The 20,518-nt window shown below is 51.7% G+C and overlaps 6 protein-coding genes across 6 annotated transcripts; 1 reads left to right on the top strand and 5 right to left on the bottom strand.

The window, feature by feature from the left end:
• The first annotated feature begins 6,361 nt into the window (after nt 1–6,361).
• On the top strand, nt 6,362–7,741 carry BDV17DRAFT_216948 (putative C2H2 finger domain protein). Its single transcript, XM_073755524.1, has 4 exons — nt 6,362–6,585; nt 6,648–6,839; nt 6,903–6,982; nt 7,038–7,741. Exons 1-4 carry the CDS (start codon nt 6,532–6,534, stop codon nt 7,600–7,602), a joined length of 891 nt encoding a protein of 296 aa, XP_073619055.1. The 5' UTR covers nt 6,362–6,531; the 3' UTR covers nt 7,603–7,741.
• A 3,549-nt stretch (nt 7,742–11,290) lies between these two features.
• On the bottom strand, nt 11,291–11,751 carry BDV17DRAFT_255173 (uncharacterized protein). Its single transcript, XM_073756897.1, has one exon. It carries the CDS (start codon nt 11,706–11,708, stop codon nt 11,523–11,525), a length of 186 nt encoding a protein of 61 aa, XP_073619054.1. The 5' UTR covers nt 11,709–11,751; the 3' UTR covers nt 11,291–11,522.
• Nucleotides 11,752–12,578: 827 nt separating this feature from the next.
• BDV17DRAFT_255172 (uncharacterized protein) lies at nt 12,579–13,273 on the bottom strand. The gene has a single exon (XM_073756896.1). It carries the CDS (start codon nt 12,904–12,906, stop codon nt 12,715–12,717), a length of 192 nt encoding a protein of 63 aa, XP_073619053.1. The 5' UTR covers nt 12,907–13,273; the 3' UTR covers nt 12,579–12,714.
• Nucleotides 13,274–14,385: 1,112 nt separating this feature from the next.
• Nucleotides 14,386–16,037, bottom strand: BDV17DRAFT_288289 (major facilitator superfamily domain-containing protein; the record flags this gene model as incomplete). Its single annotated transcript, XM_073761360.1, has 4 exons — nt 14,386–14,690; nt 14,744–15,604; nt 15,681–15,702; nt 15,771–16,037. 4 exons carry the CDS (start codon nt 16,035–16,037, stop codon nt 14,386–14,388), a joined length of 1,455 nt encoding a protein of 484 aa, XP_073619052.1.
• Nucleotides 15,845–17,931, bottom strand: BDV17DRAFT_255170 (sucrase/ferredoxin-like domain-containing protein). Its single transcript, XM_073756895.1, has 2 exons — nt 17,359–17,931; nt 15,845–17,277 (listed from the first exon to the last, which is right to left on the bottom strand). The coding sequence occupies exons 1-2, from the start codon at nt 17,749–17,751 to the stop codon at nt 16,540–16,542; spliced, it is 1,131 nt and encodes a 376-aa protein (XP_073619051.1). The 5' UTR covers nt 17,752–17,931; the 3' UTR covers nt 15,845–16,539.
• Nucleotides 17,932–18,238: 307 nt separating this feature from the next.
• BDV17DRAFT_255168 (DUF3429 domain-containing protein) lies at nt 18,239–19,917 on the bottom strand. Its single transcript, XM_073756894.1, has 5 exons — nt 19,800–19,917; nt 19,432–19,665; nt 19,325–19,369; nt 19,015–19,239; nt 18,239–18,937 (listed from the first exon to the last, which is right to left on the bottom strand). The coding sequence occupies exons 2-5, from the start codon at nt 19,648–19,650 to the stop codon at nt 18,515–18,517; spliced, it is 912 nt and encodes a 303-aa protein (XP_073619050.1). The 5' UTR covers nt 19,651–19,665; nt 19,800–19,917; the 3' UTR covers nt 18,239–18,514.
• Between the last annotated feature and the right edge of the window lie 601 nt (nt 19,918–20,518).

Genomic DNA, 20,518 nt, shown 5'->3' with positions numbered 1-20,518 from the left:
AAAAAGGCTTAGAGAACTGTCAGCGGCTCGGAGATGTGTCGAAAGAGGAAGATTGGGCGCCCCAAAGTGATACGGCGGTTCGCATTGCCGGCACATCCGACATTTAGAACAAATCATGGCGGATGCGGCATGATTGATATATTGTTTGGCTTCGGTAGATAGTCGTACATAATTGATGCCTTGGTGATAATGCCTGCAAGGGGCCGCATGGCTGCGGGCTGGTTGAAGAGCTCGGAGAGGGATTTCCTTTGTTGGTCAGACCATGCGCGGAGTTCGGCGATCCAGGGGCCAGAGCAGCGCCCCCCCCCCCCCCCCAGGAAGTCAAGCTGTCTTGTTCTCACAAGAGAGCCTGATGGACTCACCGGCAAATGAGCGCTATCACAGGGAAAGATTTCCGACTGGAGCTGGTTGATTCGAGTCCTCTTACGACCAGGGCTAAATGGAGAAGGTAGAGAATCTAGAGAGCGGGCTTCGCATCCGCAGGTTCCAACATTCGTGTCTATTGCCAAATAGTTGATTGGCTTCCCTGCTTGCCGCCAGGGGTTTCCTTGCTAGCTGACGGGGCGGTTCCGAATCCCAAGCCTTTTGACGCTGACGCCATGGAGTGGCGTATTGACCGGGTTGAATGGCCCCCATTTGATCACTTATTTCCAACTTGTCGAGCCCTGAAAGCAATTCCAGAGAGCAGCGAATTGAGTACATAGACTAGAACCGGCTGAGAAGGCGACATCTTGATGACGGATGCAAGTCTGCCGTATGTAAGTTGGGTATACTTGAAAATCGTCAGATTGTTTTCTGCATTTCCCTTCGCCCAACAATAGCCCTTGGGCAATCTCGGCCGACTCAAGGAATTACCCGGATTGTCCGCTGGGATTGGTGTAAGATAGGCGATAACCGCTCGATTAGGTCCGACGCGGACCAGACAAGGCTGCTGCGAGCCATCTAGCGAGGACTAATAATGCCATCGGGGCCCCAGAGGGCGGAAACCGCAATGTTTTCCGGGGCTTGCAGTGGAGGAGACTTGGAAATAGATTAGCGCGTTGCGATCCAGCGAGTAGCGAGTCGCGACTATCGAAATCCATCATCCCGCCCGCGAAGCTGAGACACAAACGACCCCGACTTAGTTTGGAAGAGACGAGTAGATGCGGGGTTGGAGATATTATGGGGAAGCCAAGAACGATCTCAGTCGCAGCATGTATTGCTGGAGTGGATGGATGTGTAAGACGCGGTAGCGACAGAGGATAGTTGGTTCGATTTTCATTTCCCTTATCCGGCGACCGATGATTCTCTCCAGCTCCAGGCTCTGTTGATGGCGTTTCAGCTGAGGCAGGAGTATCGCCGTCGCGACTCGTAGTCCACTATTGACTTGGTCAGCAGTGGATTGGTATCTCATGAGAATAGATACGGCACAGAGCAAGAGTGGTTAGCTGGTCCGTTGACGGGATTGACTCACTCTCACCTCCACCGCTTGCCACCATTGCTAGCCTGGATGAGTCCATTTGACTAGTGGTTGATGGAGGCGTATTCATCAGCGCAAGAAAGTCCTCATTCACCCAGCGAATTAGGTAGATCGTGCCTTCCCGATAGTGCAAATGCCAGAACGACGAGGCAGACCGTCAACAGCCGAGGATGCCAGACTTGAAACTGCATAGAAGGATTCCCAGCATGAGTGTCCAGCATCAGCAAGATGCCGAAGAAGCGGCATTTGATGCTTTGAGGCGGGAGAGAATAATTTAATTCTCGAAGTTTAAGTTGGCGCATGATGCCTCATGGGCGATGATGGAAACGACAGGACCAATGACCGGGTTGCTGGGTGCACCACACTGAAGAAACTCAAGCAATGTTGACTCTCAGCTGAAGTCATATCACAGACATGATCCTTCTAGATAACTAACTCCGGACGGAGGATGACGACCTGACTCAACAACCTTGGAAGTTGGAAAGCTTAGGCTTTTCCTTCAGAAGCTCAGATGAGCCTCGGACTTGATTCTAGTCTGCTCAATGCTGATTACTGATTACCTAGTAATCTACCATTCGACAACAAGACAGATAATCCCTCATATTTGATTGACGCGGCGTTTGAGCAGATCCAGATCCCGCAAGCCTTAAGCATTAGCTCCTAGACCCAGCAATATGTGGCGTCCGCTGTGCGATATACGGAGGAGACGGTCCAAACCAACATTCTTCAAGGTCACTTATTCGTTCGTTGACTCTGTCACTTCTAAATAGACGCATATGCGGGTTGCGGGACGGGCAGTGTACAGACTACAGTGTAGTACAAACCACGCAGCATATTTCCCTTGGACCTGTAAGCGTCTTTGGTGATGGCGTTGGTACTAGGCAAAAGATGAGCCAAAATTCGCTTCTTATTGAGGCTATCCACGTGGATCAAGCTCGTTCTCAAGTGGTGCGAAGGTTGGCGTATGCTGGTCGCGGGCTTTGTACTCCATAGAGCGGCAACTTGCGGGGTACATGGAGGCAGTTCTGGATTCAAAGCTAAAATCCTCGTCACTGATCATCGCTGGCCCGTGAGTCCCTTCGGCCTTCGGGCCTTCCATGTGGCAACTGAAAAAGTTTCTGACGGTGGCTTAAGGCTTTTGGAGACTTTGGTTGAAGACTCCAATGACTCGTAACAAAGTGGATAAACAGAGTTCGTGTTCCCTGTTTTTTGTGCATCCTCATTCCTTCTTGTCTTTTTTTGTGTCGGCTGATATTGTTTATTCTTGAGCCTCTGCACTCCGTAAGCCTGGCGGTGAGTAGCAAAGCGTAAGACGAGGTTGGAGTTGACGAGGGAGGATATAGTCGCTCGGATGTCGAGCCCGAAAGGGAATGAAGAGCAGGGCACCTGGCAGGCACATAGACACCCGAGGCGAAGATCGATCCCTTTGTCTGTCTTGCTTCTCATTCGCATATCGGTCACTTCTTCAAATCGATCCCACGCGAAAACTCCACATAAATCTCCATCAGCGCGAGGAGATTTTCTCAACCGTCGCCTGAGCGCTGGATCTTGCATACTGCAGCCACAAATCAGATCGAGTGATTGTGATGGGTTTATCACATCCCTGAGCGAGGATCATTGTTGAGTAAATCTGTAGAATTTCAGAAGCCCCAGGCCATGGTCTGTCAGGAGAGCACTGGATCCGAATTAGCCATTTTTATTGCCGAGGAGCTTCGTGTTCGCTCAAAGATTCCATATTCAACAGAGCCAGATTGTCGTCGCGGCCAATCATTCTCTGAATGGTCGGCGGATATACCCGCTGCCCCACTAGGTTCGTGATTGTCCAATAGATAGTAGAATAAATACATCGAAGTTCAGGGTGGTTACGGTGAGCTTGCTGATCATCGATATGAGTGAGGCTTTTATTTTCCTCCACCGCCAAGGATATTGAGATCGACGGGCAGCATCCACGGTGGCAATCAGATTTGTAGGCGTTGAGAAAAAAAAAAAAAAAAGTACGCGTTGCGGCTCGCCAAAGTCCTTTTGAGGCGAGCTGACGATGATCCTTCCGGCTTCAGCGTGACAAATGCGCAGTGAAAGGGAGGAGCCGATCTACAGAGTATCTGTAATAGAGCGTGCAAATGGCTCTGGTCAAAAGAGATCATGAGTTGGACCGATGATCAGCGTGAGCTTATTCCAGATGATTACGACAGGCTATTAATGCATCCAGTCGAATGGTTCAAAGTTGAGTGGCCATCAGGATGAGAATCTCCGACTATACACCGTAGCTACGCAGGTAGCAGATGAGATTCGAAACAGAGCCACGTGGAGATCCATCGTCAGACATGGCGCTGACGGGCTGGGCCAGAACCTTTCACTCTCGGCTCTCGAATCGGAGGCAGAGACGGAGGTCAGTATTCCTGCTCGGAGCCCACTTGCAAGTATCGATGGCATTCATAGCAGCCCAGGAGATAAACCCGATACAGACCGATTGCATATCGAGTTTGACTTGGCCGCTGACGTTCCGGCGAGATAATCGGTAGCCTCACTTGAAACTCGCTAAAAACTGCATATGTTCGGTTTTCAACCCATCATGGGCACCGTTGGGACCAGGAATAGCAGGTCGGAGAAAACAACCGTGACGGCTTCGGCGTAGCACAACTTATCAGTCCACGCCGTCGACCCGGAGAGGCGGCGTTTCAGTCATCGAGGCGGGCGACAACATGATAGATAATTCAGTCGAACGAAAATGAGCGATCATCTAGGCTCTGGACCACTGAGGCCCGGATATCCCTGTTCGTTTGAGACGTTAAGTTCCTGGCCTATAAGGGGAGTGGAAGACCTGGATGGCGAAGAGGTGTACAGCCCAGGACCCTGGTTTGGGCCAGCCAAGATCGGCGACAGCTTGAAAGACTTCCGGATGTGGCTAATCTCTGCTCTCCAGAGCAGACTACCTTATGGGTCTGGGAGTGGGATAAAGGCAGCCTGCTGTTTGATTGTGGTCTGAGGCGGCATACCACCAGAAAGACCGAGTCTTGACTAGAGTGACTGTTTGCTTCCTGCACGTTCCCTCGCTTTCGTACCAAGGAAATGGAAAGTTTGGGTTTTTTCTCCCTGCTTTTTCTTTTGTCCAACTGTGCGGACTGTGGAGTCGTTGTCTTTGTTTGGTTCCATCGCAGCTTGAGGGATCGTCAAGGGTCGAGGTTGAGTTTGAACGCAGAAAGAGAAGGAGACGGGTCCTGTCATGAAACTCTATTCTCCAACCACGCGTTGCAACTGTCACAACGCTATGTATACTAGTCCATTCATATCCAGACTCGAGAAGTCAGAAAGTTTAGAACGGAGTATAACGGCCTTCGCCTTTTCCACGGAATGTCGGCGCGTAATTTTTGCCTCTCAGAAACAGAGCTGGAACCGATTGAGCGCCAGGCCGGGAGGCTGCTGCCAGTTGCCAATGGTGTCCTACACTGGCCGCACCAGAGGCTAAACTGTCCCCGGATTAGAGAGGTCGCGTCCGGCCTCCACTGCCTCTAGCCTCGGGATCAGAGGGCGCTGATTGGGCTGGGCGAGCTGTGGAAGTTTGGCCAGGCACTGCAGGAGGGTGGGGTTTGTGTGCCCCCCTCTTACCAACCGCAGCGCAGGTGAGTGGTGGAAGCCGGTACCTAGCCTGTCTGATAGGCTTTGTTAGGAGACCGAGCAGCGCAGAGGTGGTGTTGACTGTTGACTGTTGTGGTACAGCTCGGCCTCTCCCTTAGTCTTTCCGTCTACCCCGGGCACGTCCCACTGGAATCCCAGCCCAGCTGTCAGTTTGAGAGATAGCGTTATTTAACATATGGGACAATCTGTGCCTAGCGTTTACTGGCCAGCTAATGATAGACGTCGCTTTTTTGTCGTGCGAGTGAGTCCACCGGCCTCCCCTCTCGCCCTTCTCAGTCTCGTCTCCCGATTTCCCAACAATTAATAATATATTTGCCTTTCGTGTTTCTATTTCTGCCCGGTCAACTCCTGATCCTGAATTACTAAATTAGTAATTCCACCACCCTCTCTGCTAGCCTCCCTCGTTTAATTTCACTTTTCCCCTTCTCCACCCATCTCTGGACTCTGGAGTTGTCTTGGCAGAGCAGGAGGTACAACTACAGGGTCAAGGGCGCCAGCGAACGACTAACTGGCTTGGGTTGGTGTTCTCACTTGATTCTGGCCTGAGGATCTCACCTCTTCAAGTCGCAACTCTCCGGCTCTCCAACACTCTCTGCGTTCCTGCCTCTACCACCTAGTACTTAAAACTGCGAGCATACTGAAGATACTCCTCTGCGCATTCTGAGAGTACACGGCATATGCTCTTCTTCGCTTCTTAAGCAGCAAGCAAAGACCGAAAGATCACTTTCTCATATTTATACTTTGCCGCTGTTTCTTCGCCCCGGCCTCTCAGTCCTGCGCTGTCGTATCACCTCCGCCGAGGTGCAAGTTGCAACCTTTAGCAGCTTACTCTATATGCGAAGCTATATTATTCACCCTGTTATCCTATTATTACATTTACCCATCCCTACAGTCGCCCGTCGCCAACGCCGTCGCCTCGCTACTCGCTACTCGCTAGCACCAGCAGCCGGCTTGCTTGATAGTTATATTATGTTCCAGCCTCAAAGTCAGCACCACCAGCGCCGTGACTTTCACTCGTCGATCCATCATTCTCATTCCTCGGCCTTTCTGTCCAGACCCTCCAAACGCCGCATCCTGGCCTTAACTTTCCTGTGATAACCTTGTCCTTGTCACTCCTCCCGATCCTTTCGTGATTCCTTTTTCCTGTGGCTTTCTTTCTCCTCTTCTGGTCCTCTCCCCTCAGCCTTCCTCGCTTCGCTCACCCCAACGCTCGTCCGACCCTCTTTTCCATCTGCTCCTGGGGCCATTGATGTGGCGACTTTGTTCTGTTGTTCATCAGACTCGTCGACACCTGTTCGACCGAACCTAAACTTTGATCTTCTTCCATTGTTCGCACCCGCAATTCGGTCCCTCCATCCTATCGTCGTTATTTGGGTCCATCCCCACAGTTCCCAAACTTCCCGATCTCCCGCCCTCCCGCCCTCTAAATCGCGGCCATGGCTCCTGGCAGCGCACGCGATTTCAACTGCACCTGGGAGAATTGCGGAAAGGTATCAATTTCCTTCTGTCCTCACTCTCATCTTTTCACCACCAAGTTGCTCACAGTTTCTAGTCGTTCAATCGCAAGTCAGATCTCTGCAGACACTATCGGATACATACCAACGAGCGACCGTACCAGTGTAACTTCAAAGGCTGCAACAAGAGTTTCATCCAAAGAAGCGCACTGACAGTGCATTCCCGCACTCACACGGGAGAGAAGCCTCATGTCTGCGACTTCGAAGGTTGTCGCAAGCCCTTCTCTGATGTATGACCCCTCAATGCCTTTGCCCATGACCTTCTTCAGAGGCGATTGCTGATAAACTGTCAGTCCTCGAGTCTAGCTCGCCATCGCAGAATTCACACAGGGAAACGGCCGTATAAATGCCACGAACCCGCATGCGAGCGAAGGTAAGTCCCGCTTTGATGCTCAGCTCAAAGACCCACACTGACCTGGATTGTGAAGCTTCTGTCGCAAAACGACTCTCACAAAACATCAACACCGCTCCCACCCGCTGGGCTCCGTGGCTCGAACGCCATCAGAAGATGCAGTTTCCGAACACTCCTATCCTACTCCAGTCACCACCTCCCACCCGAACGAACAATATCTCCTCAGCCAGCAGGCCTACTACCCCACCGCTTCTACACCGACCCACGAATTTTACCCCCAGCAAAATCTCCCGTTGCGCCCGGTAACGATGCAGGAACAGACGCCTATTGTGGCTCATAACATCCCAGTGACTTCGCCCGTCGATGTGCAGCACGCGCAGCAATTCATGCAGATGATACAGCAACAGCAACATCACCAGCGACAACAACAGCAACAGCACCATCATCAGCCAGTGTACGATCCGCACCGTATGGGATACGCGCCTGTGGAATATCAGCAACCCGTGTACGCCTCGCCAACGGTTGAAAGCCATCCATATATTCCGTCCTACACATCGAATCTCGAATGCAAACCTCCCGTTATGAGGCTACTAGATCAACCAGAGGGAACGGATTTCACATTTCTTGGAACCGGATGCTGACCGGTCGCGGTTCGGTCCATTCCGTCGGAACCATCAGGTCGTCGAGGATGGCTCAAGAGTTCCTTGGTAAAAGAAAAAGGAACAACAAAGAGCTCCAATAGTCCCTGCGTCACCCATCTCAACTCTACGTTGTCACGAATGTCTCTACGAGCATGAAGCTGCCGGATCATTTCTTTTCTGGTCATATCTGTTCTTTCTGAGCCAGCCGTTTGTAAACTGAGCCTTCCGATATCGCCTGTCTCCGTGATTATTCTCGTTACGTTTATTGGCTCGGGTTAATGTTTAAAGACCGTGGGGAGGCGTTTTGTGACACTACGTTTGATACCATACATGTTTTGTCGGGTGAATCTTTCTTGCACTATTTTGGGCCAGCACCGGGAACTCGGCATCACGGTAATCGACTGCTATACGGCGAGCAATTCATGTGGAATGTATTGAGAATCCCAGTCAAGTCGCGGCGCAATCGATAGTTGTTTGTGGCCACTGGCCACTGGCGGCTATACTCAGCACGGACGACTACTCTAAAGGCGCCGATCACCGATGCACATCCGCCTTCCCCCGAGACAGTCAATCAGAGCTCACCAAGGATGCACCTCGAGATCACTGCCTCCGAAATCAGCAATCGGACAGTAATGCAGGTGAGGTTGATCATGCCATCCATGATGTCAAGAACACCGGTGCCTACAGCCAAATGGATAATATTTCCTCTTTCTCGCCATCCATCTTCCTACTTCGTCCTCTGTAATTGATTTAATAATTATTATGAAAACAATAAAATGACAAACGCTGAGCCTAATCGAACGCCCATATCTGCTGACGTCAGCCAAGGATCGCTAGCTGTGGGAGGCTGGAGCAGTTTGGGTCCACTCTCCACCCGCGGACTGACGGTGGGACACTCTCCTGGCGCCTCACACTCTATCCCCTTTGAAAGCAAAGCCCGATCGTCCAATCCCAGGGAAACTTACTCTGAGAAGAGCAGATCGCTGAAAGTGCGGCTGTTTAAATGTCACCTACAGAATAGAATAGTCTACATCCGTACCAGACATTCCTCCTCACTCGCCCGGAGTAACCTCACGTACACAGCAGGATACGGCGGTCTTACGAATCTCTCCGGTGTGGCTTGCGATCGACTGTACCTCGTTACTCCATGTGGGAGGATTACTGGATTAGAGTTCAACATTTGCAGTTTACGGAGCAAGGCGTCTACTCTACGTTCTTAAGAATGCGCGCTCTTCTCCTGTACAACTGGGCAGCGAATGCCATACCGTCCATCAACTTATCAACGCGCTTATGGATAATAGTTCCGGGGATGGCATTCACGGGACGCGCCTCGCCGGCCAATCATGACTCGAGTTGACACTGCCTGACTCACGGAGCCGTCTGGAGGATATGTTGGCAGCTAGTCTAGCGATCATCGCCGTGGCATGCGGAGTGGTGTAGCGATCGAGAATCTGAATTCGAGACTCGGGTCGAGCCTCCTGGCTTCAGCTCTCACTCTCAGCTCGTCTGGATCAGCACTCCTATCTTTCTCTCGGGCAGCGCCGCTGTTTCTCTGTGACGATGGACCTGATGGAAACCCACCGACAGTCGATTACGGAGCACTCTGTACAGACTACAATGTCTAAAGGTGGACCCGGCTCTCTCTCTCTGTATAGCTATCGTACGGCATGCGCCGTGCTGCTGCACCATATGCCGCGGCGCCTGCGTGATCCCTCGACATGTTCCAAAACCAAGGCAGGGACCGACCATCGCATGGGGCCAAGAGAATGCACCCTATTGGAAACGCATCTGCCTTCAGGCTGAACTGCCTAACCTTGGGTGGGGCGCGCGCGATGAACTCACAATTGCTTTTGTGGTTGGAATTTGTTGCTGCGAATGCGAATCCGACTCACCATTCAGGTGAGTTCGCTTCGTCGGGAATCGATCGATAGTGGCTGACGATTGAGGATGAGACGCTGTGACTGGGGTAACCCTGTCAAACACCGGATATGTTAACCGAGCGCTATTGATTCCCGGAATGCTGTGCCCCTGGACTCATGTTTGTGGAACAAGGGCAAGGACAAGGACGAGGGAGCGGAAGATCATGGCCCATGGGAGCCCCTTGTTCCTGATTGACAAGCTGCGCAGTCGTGCTCTACATACACTCACACCGGGCATACCTACTAGTTGATATCTCCTCCGAGTCCTTCTCCAAGGCGCCAAACTCCAGACTCCAGACCCAAAGTCGAGACGTTCAAGACCCGCTACCAGACCCGGACAGCGGACCGGCTCCAGAGCTGCTGATTGCCGTGTCGATAGGCTTTGTGTTTCATATATCCGACTCCAGCACAGTAAAGTAGTTACCCATCAATGTGGATAACTCTACACCCGACCTGGCAGGTGCTCAAGACTCAGGTCCAGTCTAGTGGAACCAGGTCCAGTCTCGCTTTCGATCTCCTATCGGGGAAAAGACGCGGGATCTATCAGCCGCTATCCCAAGCTTTAAGTTTACTAAGGTAGTCCGGGCCGCGTTAACAACATGGGCCGGCTCCACTCCAGTCAACGGAATCCCTTTTCTTTGGGAATATGAGGATGGGCGGCTATCTTCGTCTGCCAAGGTGCCAATCTCGACTCTACTAGGCGCCATGCAAGTCAATTGTGCTTGGGGCCGGGATTATGATTGAGTCAGGCTTGGGTGTTTCCTGACCCATATCTGACAGATGACTCGGCTAGGTTCCCTGATTCATTATTCACTCAGGATATCTTCTCTCGTTAGTCGTTATGAGCTCGTCAGCTCACGAGTCTCAATTTCGGGGCTCGGTTTGAGACGGCTAAACGGGGATTAAAGAGTAAGATTTGACGTGAACTTTAGGTGACTGATTATGCGGGGTTGAGCTACCACTGCCACTAAGCTTGTCACTTCAACTCTGTACAAGGTTCCGTCGACCAACTCGCTGGGAGTTCGTTCCAAGGAAAGGCATACAAACAAAAGAGTGTGCACAGAGTTCAAGTGATGCACCTGCAAGGACAAGACACGACAAGATAAGAAGCCTTACAGCTGCATGGTCATCCTGCAAGGCAGCCTGAGGTCGTTGACTGTACTACTCTGCAGTAAGAAGTCAACTCCCACGCAGCTGGAAACCTTAACGCCGACAAACCTTGGAACGACAGACGCCTTGCATCTCTAGCCAAAGCCTATACAGCACCTACAACCTGCCAGCGCCGCATGCTTACCAAGTTACCAGCGATAACGTCGCCTATCTACTCTCTATAGAGTTCAGGAATCCAATTGGTAGCTCGTCAAGGAATCATCTTCCGGCCACATTACAGAGTGGTTTGCTCCCAACGCGCAATAAATTTTCTTCTTTTCTTTTCTTTTCTTATTTTTTGTTCCCTTCTTGCGAAATGACTGGTCGAGCCGTATCTTCCTTCTCGTCTCGACTTCGGAGTATAGATGCCCGACTCAGGATGCGATGCCGCGTAACTGCGGCGAGTGTCTCGCTTAGTGTGGTAGCTCTAGTGTCGATGCCTGATGCTGCATAGTTTATGCCAGCTGCTAGATACTATATCAGGTTAATGGAGATCATCTGTGGTACCGGTGAGAGTTCTATGATTCTCGCGGCCCGTGAGGCTATGTAGCATTCATGTACGCTGAGGTATAGACTATAGACTGTCGGTCTGGCTCTTCTGGGAAGGTACATAAAGTCTTGTTAGGAATACCCATGGCCTCATAGATCATAGACATGAAACCGTGCAACCAGGATCCATCATGGGCAGCGCTTTCCCATCTAGGAAATAGGTAGGATTGACCTCCTACGTAGGTCCTTGGTTGGTGATTCCGTAGTGTCGCTGTGACAGCGTGGGGGCAGCGTGGGGGCAGCGTGGGGACTGGAAGCCCCCTCCCCAGACATCAAAAGCCAAGCGAAACGAAACAATGTAATTCATGAATTCACATGGCGCTCCCTTGATCCATCTCTGATCCACATTCCACACCTTCTTTTCTTTGCCGGATCCTTTCTTTCTTTCTTATCTATGTAGCAGCCAAGAAGTAGCTGTTGGTATTGAGTTGATAGCCCTACGGCTTGGCTGTTGCCTGCTCGAATCTCTTTTCCAATGTTACTGTGCATACTCTAGAGTATCTACTTCGTCCAAAGCATACTACCGCCCAAACCAACATCCATGTCCGTATCGCCGTACCGCTGTGCCGCCATGCAGCTGCTACACCTAGTGACGCCACGGCGCCTACTTACCAGCTAGGTACAGCTACAGCTACAGCTACGTACAATTACAGCCTCCCGGGATTTAAACCCACCCAGTCAACTTCCGTCTCCCGTACGTACCGTGTACTGTATACCCCGCAATCGCGTTGCATGCACATGCCAGCGGTGGCTTCAAGCAGAGTACTCGATGGCGTACTCTGTAGTCATGCTATGCTATGCCGCTCTTGACAAACGGTGAGCGCCAGCATGGACAGCAGTGTCAGCGCGGCGCCTCAGTAGTCATATTTCATCGTGTTTTCGCCTCGGGCGTGGAGGAAGGCTTGACTATACAGATACGTGCAGATGAGAATATCGGTGATATGCAGGGAGATATGTTTTGAGGTTTGAGCATGCATGTGCTCTTTCCTGGTCGGCTCCGTCGAGTTGGGATAATGGGGTAGCCTTTCACTCCGTACGTTTGGTAGGGCAGTACGTAGGTTTTGAAGAGGGATTGCAGGCGCGTAAGATCAGAGATGGATGGCCTTTCATAAAGTCAGGAAACAGCAATCCAACCACGTGAATACTGGGTGGAATACCGAGGATCTACATTCTACAAGCTTGGTCTGACAACTAAGATTTGTAGGTGTAGTCTTGGGCTGTCTTGGTCTAGCATCTATTCTATGATATCCCAGAGCCGTAACAGGCCAAATAACATAGCGCAGTCGTAGCTGTTAGCATCCATAACCTAGATATCCGAGATCTAAAGTCTAATAAGCAACCCATCACTACTCCCCACCAGAAACCCTCCCGCATCTATCGGCTCCATATTAACAGTACTCTGAGTGTATCCGCCCGTTGAAGTCTCGAGTCCGAGATTCCTCCTCTTCCTTTCCCTCTGCAGCTTTCTATGAACATGATACCAGGTATGTGGACTTCAGTCGGACGGCGTAGCAGAGGGGTTTCCTCTACCAGTTATGCAATGGAAGGCAGTTACCATGGGCTTGTAGATGAGCGGAAGGTTGGCGTAGATGATCCCGCCTAAGGACTCCCAGACGGCCATTATTAGGACTGGTGCCATGTAGGTGGGTGAGTCAAATGGACAGGTGGACTCAACATGGTGCGCCATTCAGGCATCACTTCTTGACTGTTACGAATCTCGCGCAGCTGAGGATGCATGTCCTGTAGGATATTCTGCGCTCAGCTTCATATTCCATCTTCATTTTAATCAATGATGTAACGAGGGAACAGCGCCATTGATATACGCATGACCAACCGCAAAGAGCAGCGCAAGTCCAATCTTCTTCCCCATGGGTATCCGCACGCTGGCAATAACAGGCAACGGGAGAACAAATATCCAGATCCCAAAGATCATATTGATAATGGTGTTGGGTGTATTAATGGCGGAGCCATCGAGACATTCCCTTCGACACTGCTGTCCCAGTTCATATTTAGGGGTTTGCAGTACATGAATAAGACTATTTCCGTTGCTAGCGTCCAGAGTATGACCAGTATAGCACTTACTATAACGAACTTGCGCATCCGAGTTGATGGGAAGACACGGTGGTAGAGCACGAGAACGGAGAGTTTCGCTAGGGCTAGGGCGAGTTAAAAGACATGTAGGAAGGTGTAGTTGGCCTAGGGTCGAACGGGTCATTAGCAGAAGGGGGATTGCTGGTGGATAGAGGACTGTGCTGATGATGTGATCATCTCTAGAGATCTCCTTTGCGCTTGGGGGTCCTAAGAGTAGGTAAGTAGGAACCCTAGTATAACCGATTGTCCACTCATGAATTGACCTGAAGACGAACCTACCTAGTACGAACCCACTCACGCATATGGCGACACTGGTGCACTGAAAAAGCGGAGTATAGTCAATTTGCCATTCTTATTGTGTAACTTGTCGAAAGTGAATTCAGTTCAATACCGTTGCACCAATAATGAGATAATCATCAAACGCGGATCGATCGCTGTGAAAGCGTAACTCAGCCCAGAGCTGCAAAACGGTCGATAGAATGGCAAATGTAATGGGCACCGCATAGCCAATGTAGAAACCCAAAATTTCGGGCTGGTCAAGTAGTCTGGCAGTGTCGGTAGGCTTGGGGCGCTCATTATGGTACCACTACCATTATCATGGTCTGGCGATGGCACCTGCCCCTGGGACAGTTTGGCACAGGCAAGGAGCCATGAGAGTCCATGAATATTTAATAGCAGTCACCTTGTTCTCGCCCTTCGTTATCTTTTGCTTGGCATCGACTGCCTATCGAGTTGGAGATCAGCACTTCCAAGAACCCGAACAGAGAAATGTCGATCTTGGTAGGCTTGAAAGGCTGTTGCACCCTCCACTCATATCGCTGTATCAGGAGTTTATGTGATCATTCCAGCATAGAACCCAGAGCTCCCTTCTTCAAGTTCTTCCACGACCACCAGTGTTATTACTGTACGTATCAATCACTCAGCACATCCAAGTCAAGTTAACACAACTCATGTCTCGAAATGCTGCCCTCCCATCTCCTCCGTCTCCATCGTCAATTCTTCCGTAAACAGCGAGCTCATAAGCCCGACTACCCCCAACGCTGCTAATTCATACCAGATAGTCTGCATGGAATCCCTATACGCATCCGCGAATAAGGTTGCGCAGGGCAGGAGGTACATCATCAACCGTCTGCAGATACGGAATGAACCCTACAACCTCACCGGGGTTCCTCAACAACTCCAAAGAAGTAGGCAATGCGATGCCATCAATCCTGCTCGCAAAGACGCTGCTGAATGTCGTAGCTCCCACGGCAAGACCAATCAGGGCGCCGAACAGCCGGAACGCAACCATGATGCCCATGGCGAGACCCTGGTCGTCGGACGCCGCACTAGCTTGCATGGGAATTGGAGGCACGCTGAAAATCGTACCGATGCCGATACCTTCGATGACTTAGAAACTGGCGGTTATAGCGCGCGGGGAGCCGCGGTCCCACAGGGCGAAGATGCCGCAGCCGACGGCGAGGAAAACTCAGCCTGTCCAAATTCCCAGCGGTATTTGCGGAAGAAATCAACGGCGAAGGCGGCGATCCCTGTGAAGACAAAGACGACGCAGCAGAAGGGGAGGATAGAGACGGAGGAGTCCAGCGGTGATTCGAGATAGACGGCTTGGAAGAAGAGCGGGAGGTATTGCAGGAGAGTGTAGAGCACGAAGAGGTGGATCAAGCTGCCGAGGAGGGACACTTGCGCTGTTCGTGAGCGGAAGATACGGTATGGAAACACGGCGTCTGTTGGGTAGGCTTCGTAGAAGGCGAATCCCATGAGCAGTAACGCGCCGATGATTAGTGGGACGATGGTTCGCCATGAGCCCCAGGGGTACATGTTCCCTGCCCAACTCAGTGGAATGGCGAAGAGGAGACACCCGGCTGTAAACCCAATCATTCCAAGCCAGTCTATGCGGCTTAGCTGGGTGCGGAAGGACTGGTCAATCGGCTTCAGACGCATAAAGAAAATAGCAAGGAAGAGGGCGACGCCAATCACAGGCAGGTTGATCCAGCCGATCCAACGTCGTGTCACATACTCGCTGAATACAGCGCCGAGAATAGGACCCGCGATGCTTCCTAGAGCCATGGAGAGAGAAAGCAGTCCGATATACACGGCTCTCTCTTGCAGGGTCGTGGTATCGGTGACGATAACCTCGCTCAAGACGTCCAGTCCGCCCCCGCCCAGTCCCTGTAAGGTACGTCCTACAATCAAGACTGTCATACTGTTTGCAACAGCAAACACAACTGATCCAATGGCGAACAGCACAAACGCCACATAAAGAGGGATCTTGCGGCCGAAGATGTCTGGAAAAACTGGTGTAGATAGGTTGGATGACCACGACTGCTACTGTAAAGGAGATGTTGGCCCAGAACGCGGTTAACGTTGTACCTGCGAGATCGCTGGTAATGACCTATTGAAGAATAGAAAGAGACAGGTTAGCGCAATGGCCATTGAGTCGGGTATCATAGGAATACGTACAGGAATTGCAACAGCCAACGTGGTAGCATCCAGTGAGACCAAGAAAACCATTAACAGCAACGGTATAAACGCGAGAAAGAAGGATAGAGGCTTTCTCTTGCGGTGTTGCCGCCCTCCAGCTGCTTCGAGCTCGCTCAGGACTGATGCGATTGGCGCATCTTTAGTCTCCGTACAGTCGCGTTCCGATTGGGATTGAGATGGAGCGATAGGATTTGCTATTAACAGGTCTGCCGTTTTTGGCGCGGTGGTTTCTGTCGGTAACGACATGGCTCGATATCTTACGAATGAATTTGGGGAACTTGAGATTCCATCTCCAATGGATGTTCCCATCGCAGATAAAGTACGTCGATCCCAGGAACAAGCAAGCTGAAAGTCTCCGAGATGCGGGCAGATTGGCCTTGGAGAGATTGGTGATCTTTCATTGTTCTGCGCTTAGTTAGGGTAGGAAAGGTGATAAGATGGCGTGCTCAATGTGTATCGCGCTTGGCGCCGTCCGCCAAAAGAAAATGTATGTTTTGGTGGACTTGAGAGGCTATGCATTGTTATCAGAAGTATATGTAAGCACAGATCCCCAGCCAAGCTTTGAAGGAGTCAATCTCTCCGAAACCCTGGGTCCGGCTATCTGGTTCTGGAAGAGCACATCGCAGAATAGCAAGAGCGAAGACCATGTCATCACCGGTCTAGAAAAGTGCTGTCGTATGCAAGAAATTTTTTTATTTTCTTAAACAGCTCTATGTCTAGGCAAAATGGTGTGATGACTGTACCTGGTCTACCAGCTAATCAACCCTCTCTCCCGATCAAAGCCTCCTCGAAGCTGCGTCCCCGGTTTGACCACCTTGCCCTGCAACACCGTATACCGGACGATATTCTCGCAGTCTTCTGGCCTTACTCGCGCCAACCAGATACACTGCGAGGCACCCTCATCCGAGACACTGGCATTCGCTGCCGAAGAGTCGGACTCGGTCCCTGACTCAGGCGCTTGAGCCTCCCCAGCTTTGTACCAGTCAAAGTCCCGTCTTCGGTACACGATCACGTTGGCGGCATACTTGTGTCCGCCGACGTGACTGATGAAGTAGATCCCTACGCCGCCGGGCCGCTCGTCATCCAAGTCCCGGTGCAGGCCCAGCGGACGCAGGTGTCTATCGAATTCCCGCCGCAGGAGCGGCGCAGACTGCCCGCACCGCGCGTCTCGTGTCTTCTGTGAGCAGAGCAGTATTACCGCTGCGTGCGGACAGGGCCGGGAGCGGAGAGATGTCACAAACTGCTCTTCCGTAGGTAGTTCTGCCTCGGTGCCTTCTGATGCCGGCGCCGGTGCCCCATTCAATGGCGTTGTATTTGTCACCGAGGGGTTGACGTAGTTTCGGATCAAGTCTGGCACCAGCGCCGGCGTAACGTGGTCGATTATCGTGAAGCTCGGCAGGAGAAGGACGGTTGTTGGTTGTTGGCCCTTCTCATGAGCATGGTATTCATCCGGAACAGGCATGTTACTCGCGGACAGTTTGAGCTTCTATTGAGCAAGCAAGACATTAACAAGCAATTTCAACAACACAGTTGATTGTTTCCCGAGTCAGCCAGGGGAAAGACTCACTCCATTGCTCGGCACCACCCCGCCCCTCTCAACAGCCTCCATAACACTCCCCTCCTCATCCGCAACATCCCTGACCCAATCCGTCTTGCCCGTCGCAACAAGCAAATGCGTCGACCACCCATTCACATGCCCGTATAGCTCATCTTCCTGATCGACGTCAAACTTCGCAGGGTACTTAATCGTGCACGTCGCGCAGTCGTGTTCGCATTCTTCGCCGTCTGTCGCGGGGTCAGTCTTATCGAAGAGCGTTTCAGGTAGCGGCGCTTTCGTAAAGTCCTCGGCGCTTCGTATCGGGCGCGCGTTCGGCGCAGGCGTGGAAGGCTTCGATTGCGAGGGGGAGGGGGAGGGAGAGGGCGTGAAGAGGGACGCGCCGCGGCGGAGGAGGGATTGCATCTCCTAAGTTATAGCGTCGTCTATCCGTCGTACTTGTTTTTTGTTTTTTTGTTTTCTTTTGCTTTTTGCCTCCGTGACAGGATCGACGAGGGGTAAGACTCTAGGCTGGAGTTCCAATAGAACAGTGTATTTGTAAAGGGGGAAAAGCTGGATTTAATATTCTCGGAGATTCGGATATGTGGAGGGGAATGATGTGAGAATGATCGGATCTTATCAATCGCTGAGCCGAAACTGGTCGCTGCGATGATTGGGCGCCAAGCTTGGAGTTGGAGTATGTCGGACTTAGGTGCGGTTTGGAGTTAGATGCGTCGGACAATCGACACCGTGTAATTGTTGGGGAATCTCGAGGTTTTGTCTTCCTAGAATCTATCAGGAGCTGAATGCTCTTAGGTAATTGTGTCAAGATCGCTTCTGGGGGGTGATCTTGACGTCCTAGGCAGTAGCGAGGATCTTCATAGTTAGGGTTCGGCAGGAACGAGCTTCATATATATATCGCTGAACATGCACAGTTCGTCACCAACATAACTATCAACAACTTTCTTACTGGCCCGACAGCAGGAGCTTCGGTATCAGGATTTCAACAAAAGAAAAAACCAGGCTCACTGGTTAGTTGATTCCGCAAGTAATCTACAAAATTCGAGTATGACAAAGAAAAGGAACCACAGACTTCTTTACATGTCACACCCCGGCGCTGGTATCAACCTACACACCTCGCTATCTATCCAGAATCCACTTCAACTTACGCTCCTTATGCGAGGGCATATTATTCATCAGACTCCTCCTGCTCGGCCTTGAGGCGGGCAGCCTCCTCCTTCTCCTTCTTCTGGAGGAAAAGAAGAGCGCTAATCTTGTCGGAGATGTTGTGGTCCTTCGCAACGATGCCAGAGATCTGCTCGCGACCGACAAGGGTAGCGACAATGCTAGCGCCCACAATGAAGGTCAGGACGAAGCGGTACATGCTGTACCACTGGGGAGCGAGGCCCTTGACGGAAGCACGGGCGTCGTTGTAGTAGAGGAAAGTGAAAGCGAGGAACTGGGTGATCAGGGCGTGCTCAACAGGGAGCAGTAGAGTAGGCCAGGCGATGGCGGGGGCAACGATACCGGCAGCGTAGCGCCTGTAGCCGAAACGACCGCCATATCCAGCCCACTCAAGACCCCAATGAATAGCTCCAAGGAAGGAGAGGATCTATACCACGAGAAATCAGTTTTAGCTCTGGCCCATCTGCGTTTCAGGTCTAAAAAGCCAGCACTAGATTTACTTACCACGGCACCATAACCGACCTGGATGGGCTCGAGCATGTGCAGCATAAGCTCAGCGCTCTGACCGGAGAAGATAATACCGTCACCGGTGGCGCTAGCGTGGTTGACCTCATAAGCCAGGTAGACGGTCTGCAGGGAGGTAGCAAGGTATGGGATCACACCCGCCATGCCGAGGAACATGGCGTCCTTGGGCACAGCGTCGAGGCTGAAAGTCTCCTTGATGACTTTCTATATAATGATACAGAGATTAGCGGATTTGGTACAAAGAACTAGAGCACCCCAGTTAGAGGGACAGTTTGAAGTAAGAACGTACCGCGTCGCCCTTGATACCGGCCATGACATCAACGTCCTCGTCGCTCTGGTACACAGCATAGGTCAGCACTTGCTCATAACCTTGACCTCAATATGCCATTCCCTTACCTTGCTAGACGAAGAGGCGTAGCGGACGAGAGCGGTGGTGACGGGCTTGCGAGCAGCCAGAGCCAGGCTGGGGGACACAGTCGGACGGGCCGGAGCGCGAGCGGAAGAGGTCAAGTGAGCCTTGAACACATTGTTCACCAGCGAGGAGCGGGCCACGGACGCATTGGAGCTGGAGATGGCCCTGAGGACAGAGCGGGCAGCGGTTTGTCTGTACAGCATTGTCGTCTGAGGCAGCTAATTTTTCACCAAAAGCTTGCGTTAGCGACGGAGGTTGGAAAGATCGGATAGAACTCGGTGGGGAACGCTCGGCCCAATTGAGCCTGGGGGAGCAGCTGCCGACATGGAAGAGGTGCGGTTGAGGCGCTCACCTTGAAGCTGATGAGAATTGACTCGAAAGAGCGGAGATTTCTGGCGTTGGGAGCAGTCTATCCTCGAGACAACGAATGGGCGAGGTTATATTATGCACCGGTGCGGTAATGCCAGTTCGGCGGACGAAGAGCACCAGCTCCGCAGACTTTTCGGTGCCCCAGCCTTCAGGCAGAATCGGGCAGCCAAGCCGGCAGCTCTCGGAGAAATCATGCAGCGCCTTGCCCGTATAAGGAAGGCGCCATCTCAATATGACTCAGCAATAGAGGTCTAAAGCCCTATTGATCTAGCCATATTAGGACAATAACTCTCTGCGGGAGCCTGGGGTCTTTGGCAGCCTGAAAAAGCGGGCAACAAAGGCGGATGAAGCAGCGTCGACGTCACTCCATCTGGCACCCCTTTTTGCCAGTCACGAGTTTACCAGGCACAGCGAAGAATCTATCATCATCGTGTTCTGGAGATCGGGAGCAGCTGCGTCTTCACTGTGGAGGATCCAGGGTGCTTGAACTCATCGTTGTCTTCTATATTTTCCAGCCATTCCTTGCTTCCTTCCATCATATGAATACTCCTTAATCAACAACGTCATTTCCTTGTCAGTTCTAGTGCCTGACCTGCAGCTGGCAAGTGGCAGCACTTTGTCCGCCCGCTTCGGCAGCCGCGTGCATGGGTATCCAGACACTGTGGTCCGTGGATGGTTCCCTCAATTACTTGCGGGTATAAT

The sequence above is a fragment of the Aspergillus undulatus genome (genome assembly GCF_047715775.1).
Source record: "Aspergillus undulatus strain CBS 261.88 unplaced genomic scaffold BDV17scaffold_7, whole genome shotgun sequence".
NCBI classification, from domain to species: domain Eukaryota; kingdom Fungi; phylum Ascomycota; class Eurotiomycetes; order Eurotiales; family Aspergillaceae; genus Aspergillus; species Aspergillus undulatus.
This window is presented reverse-complemented; position numbering and strand designations above follow the sequence as displayed.